The following is a 4,420-nucleotide window of genomic DNA, read 5'->3' as shown; positions in this document are numbered from 1 at the left end:
GTTGTCTTTATCTGGGCTTCTAATTACCCTTAGCTCCAATCGTAGCTGGTATGTGATGAGAACAAAATTTGGGTCAACTCCCATCACTATGTCTCTTTAAAYGATRCGACTTYCCGGCCAAGAACCGCTATGCCCAAGCCAGGATCATGGCGGGAAGGCCCGAGTCCACTGAATTAGCTTAGATGGGGCTCTTGAATCACGCTCCATGAAAACAAGCTTTCGTGCAAGGGTGATTGCTTGAGTTCTTGGACGTTCTACCTTGTGCGATACGTTAAGTACTGCGGGGATTAATCCTWCACCTACTGCCATAGCGTGTATAAGGATGCGTCTATCTGACGACTGCTATGTGTCACGAAGATGGGCTGCAATTGCAAGACAGACTGTGGTGCATGGATTCGGTCGATTAACGCAAGTACGCTAAGTCACATGATGGCGTGAAAGGACCTTAGGCAGATTTCTGCGCTGGCAGTCTGTGGTATTGCCGTTCGAGCGGCTGATGGTTGAAGAATAGCATCTTAAGGCTTGATGTTTGATTCAGGGTCGGCTGGGTTCAATCTTCAACGAAGCATCGAAGTGGGTCCTGTGGTGCCTTGGGGCGTTAGGACGAGCAGCCTATTAACTCACTAACCTACCTGTTAGACTAAGCGGACCTGTTCAAGTAGCCGGTCTCATGAGTTGGTTAGCTTACGATGGGTTCTGCATACGATCAGATCTGCGTATGCGGCTCTGCTTTGTGCCTAATCGACATGCACTAGTCGGTCGAATTGTCTTTCATCCCTGAGAGCTTGGTAGCTTTTCGCGAACTGCAACTGATCGTTTCTGTTGCAGATCTGATCGTAGTCAATCCCTTTTCCGGTTTCATTTGTCTGCTTGCCCCGTTGCGCCAGAAACATGTACGTTGGATCGCCGTCTTCCAAGACGAACTGCTTGACTGCATCTCTACTCAACATCGCCAACGCAAGGCGAGATACGTGATCCGCCATGGTCTCATTCTTGTTCCAGTTTGGCGTAACGACAAGCTGACCCTGCTCGTCGAGAGACTTCATCTTGAGCAGTGTCTCTGCGTATCTACGGGTTTTGTCGCAGACATCGTTCTCGTTGACCTTTTGGGCCTCTGACCGCTTGCTCTTGTGTGATGGAACTGCATCGGCCCATTCGGACTTGGCCAAGACCCTCTTCCGTTTCTTCATGCTGGAAGCACGCCGTGAACTTTTCCTCTTCTGTCCTATACTTGCCGTTGCATCATCGGAGTCGGAATCGCTGTCGGGGCCCCGTGGTGATATATCGGAGTCAACGCACTCATTAAGAATGCCTTCCCTCCCCTGTATATGGTCGTTAATCGAGAGCAGAATGGGCATCATCAAATAGCTTCAAGGTATCAAATGTGCCACGACAGAGCAGGCAAACAACATCGCAGAAGGAAAGGACTGTATTTATCAGGTAATGACCGGCGGTATTTCCTCCATAGCTATAAGAGCTTTGCGTTAAAGAGAGTCAGACTTCGACTCCTAAAACCAGATACATCCCATCCCCATAATGCCATGATGCCAATCTAGGACTTTCTCTCACTTAAGGCCCTCGAGACCTACGGCAGTTGTCCTCGAACTCACTGTAGCACCCTGAGACCAGGAGGGCGGGCGATACAGCGCATGCGTAGGCAAATTGAAGTGGTATAGGCGCATCGACAAGGCAGCCCTTCGAGTTGACGTCCCCTTGTCGGGATCGCGGCGGGTTTTGAGTTTGAGTCTGAGCTACTTGTTCGTAAGCGGGAGGTGGCTCCATTGGGGGCTGGTCTTCTCCGAATTAGCTTCTGTAGAGTAGCAAGTTTGGGTGAAGAACATACCAGCGCTGACAGCGGAGTGTCTGGTAGGCTGTGAGGTGCTCATGATGAATGGAGGCGATGTTGATAGCGTGGGGAGTGGAGGACTGGGAGACGCTTGTGATGGGAGACCATAGGGTCAGTACCGCCAGACGTCTCTCTTTTATATCCGACCATGGCATTCACAACCAGTCTAGACCACATGCCTTTGTTTACTTATGCCAGAAGGCGTCGGTTGTAGTATGACAAGATAAGGTGGCCTGCCATGAAGCCACAGAAGGTAGGGCATAACAACTCAACTTCTTGCCCACGAGTAGGATAAGAAACTGCTCACGTCGGTATTTCATAATCCAACCGCCTGGTCCATCCAAGAATGCTTACGTTGAGTCTTTTGCGGCCTTACCCTTGTCCCCGCGAGCTTCGTTGGTCCTGGTGTGCTCCCCAAAGCCTAGCATATGACCTCCCAGTTCCTCCGACACATGGAGGGTTGTACGGGCTATAGGCACGGTAACAACAGTTTATGGGTGGCCTTGAGTCATCCTTGACAGCCTAACGCAAAGAACTGATTTGGACTGAGGCAACTGCACTTCCCTGCGGTCTTAGTGAGATTGGCCCCTCCTTAGACAAGTCGGCTGCTCTCCTTTCCGTTTCATGAGTATGGCTCCTTACGGCCAATCATTGCTATATTGAAGATTGGGTTGAGAAAAGGCACCCTTCCGCCTCGCAGACATCGCCTCCCAGTCGCGCGAATACTACCCCTAGTTCTCGACACCAACAACGCGCCAGAGCGCATCTTAGCGCAACCAAATGTGCCGCGACACGATGCTTCAACCCCTCGTACCCAGCAAGACACACACCATCGACTGGACAAGGGAATGAGGGGTTATAGGGCGCGTGATAATCTCAGACCCTGATGAATTGATAGATGGAGGTTCTTGGCAATGATTTCTTCGCTCATTCATACCTCGACGACAGAGAGCCAGTCATCCTGATCAGAACAGGACACTCACACACCCCATTGAGGCTCTAGAGTCAGCGCGCAGTCCGGAGCGTGCGTCCAACGGCGTAACGCGACGACATTTGAGCTTCATGTAGGGTTCATACACGTCGCGTACACGACTTGATTCGCATCAACATTGGAGCTCAGCTTTCTCTCTGCAGAATGGCTTTGCTCTGGTCCAGGTCAACTTTGGTCAAGTGCGTTGAGCTACCCAGCTCCTACAAACGTAACAATCGTGTCGTTATCAGGATTGAGCCATGATCTCCAGGGAAATAACTCCGGGGGTCATATGCTCCTGTTGCACCACCTTGTTCATGGTCTTGATCGATGTTGTCAAAAATCAATAGCCACTGGGTATTGCTCGGGCCACATTCGGCTACGCGGGTGCAAAGAGAGACGCCGCTCGTCATCGTATTCTTGTGCAATGGGTTTTGGACCAGATTCCTTCGATTGAGGCCGAGGTGAACCCACCCATAACAAACAGACCTAAGTCCGATCGAACGGGGCGGACGAAGAGGAGGCTCACCATTGACGAAGACCCTGCAGAAGTACAAAGCCCGAAAAGGGTCAGATTCCATATTCGCGAGCTTAAAATAGCCAGCACAAGGGTTCTAGAGACAGGCAACACCGGGATCGATTCCAGAGATATCTTCGGCCGCACACCACTTTCGTGGGCCGCGTTCACGGGACAAAGACCTATCGTGGAGCTTTTACTAGAATCGCCGAACATCGAGATTGATTCAAGAGACAACCTCGGCCGGACGCCGCTATCATGGGCCGCAAAAGGGGGGTAGGGGCTTATTGTAAGGCTTTTGTTGCAATTGGGCAACATCGAAATAGATTCCAGAGATTCACGTGGCCGCACGCCGTTGTCGTGGGCTATAATAAGGAGACACGAGCTTGTTGTCAAGATTCTACTGGAATCAGGAAACGTCGACGTACATTCCATAAACACTCCAGGCCGTACACCGCTGTCGATCGCCCCAGAACTGGGGCATGAGCCCATTTTCAAGCTTCTGCTAGACGCGAGGCAAGAGAGGCGAGACCGTTAAGCCTTCGATCTTCTTTTCTACTAGCAACGACCGGTGACACGAGGTTATTGAGGTATATTTGGTCTACAAGGCAAGGGGGACCTGTTATGTTTAAAAAACCACCATCTTGTTCACGGTAGTATTCGAAAATAACGACTGTGAGGACGCATCATCAATGACGGAGCCGAATGCACCACCGTGTCAACCGCCCCCTTAATGGCATTAATCCTCTGCTGACTCTGAGACGTCGGGCGTTTGCCTCTGCATCTCATAGAACCGTCTCTCGGTCCAGTCATACACGTTGTCGTGGGTAAAACCCCTGGATTTGAACAAGCGACGGAAACAGTGGCGTAGATGGGCGTAGTCAGGCTTGTCGTGGAATGCAAGTGACCTGGTATACTTGATATACGCGACAAATTCTTCTGGCAAACCCTCACAGATCGATTCCACCGGTATGTTGATCTTCTTCTCTTTCACTAGATCGTCCTTTTCGTCTTTCGTTGCAGCTCGTAGACCTTGCCAGGGCAACTCACCCCGTGACAAGTAGACAAGTACATACCCTAGAGACTC

At 50.9% G+C, this 4,420-nt stretch overlaps 3 protein-coding genes across 3 annotated transcripts in view; all 3 read right to left on the bottom strand.

Annotated features, from left to right (window-relative positions):
• Window positions 1–737: 737 nt before the first annotated feature.
• FMAN_15450 (uncharacterized protein) lies at window positions 738–1,358 on the bottom strand (the record flags this gene model as incomplete). The annotated part of the gene is made up of 1 exon (XM_041826176.1): window positions 738–1,358. The coding sequence occupies one exon, from the start codon at window positions 1,356–1,358 to the stop codon at window positions 738–740; it is 621 nt and encodes a 206-aa protein (XP_041691511.1).
• Window positions 1,359–1,569: 211 nt separating this feature from the next.
• Window positions 1,570–1,886, bottom strand: FMAN_15449 (uncharacterized protein; the record flags this gene model as incomplete). Its single annotated transcript, XM_041826175.1, has 2 exons — window positions 1,570–1,793; window positions 1,844–1,886. 2 exons carry the CDS (start codon window positions 1,884–1,886, stop codon window positions 1,570–1,572), a joined length of 267 nt encoding a protein of 88 aa, XP_041691510.1.
• Window positions 1,887–4,072: 2,186 nt separating this feature from the next.
• FMAN_15448 (uncharacterized protein) overlaps window positions 4,073–4,420 on the bottom strand; it is a gene marked incomplete at both ends in the record, with an annotated part of 1,042 nt that continues 694 nt past the window's right edge. Inside the window, one exon of the mRNA XM_041826174.1 lies at window positions 4,073–4,410. Within this exon, the coding sequence (XP_041691509.1) occupies window positions 4,073–4,410 (338 nt within the window). The remainder of the gene's footprint in view (window positions 4,411–4,420) is intronic.

This window comes from Fusarium mangiferae (genome assembly GCF_900044065.1).
Source record: "Fusarium mangiferae strain MRC7560 genome assembly, contig: FMAN_scaffold033, whole genome shotgun sequence".
Classification (NCBI taxonomy): domain Eukaryota; kingdom Fungi; phylum Ascomycota; class Sordariomycetes; order Hypocreales; family Nectriaceae; genus Fusarium; species Fusarium mangiferae.
The sequence above is the reverse complement of the archived record's forward strand: the minus strand, read 5'-3'. Positions and strand labels throughout refer to the sequence as shown.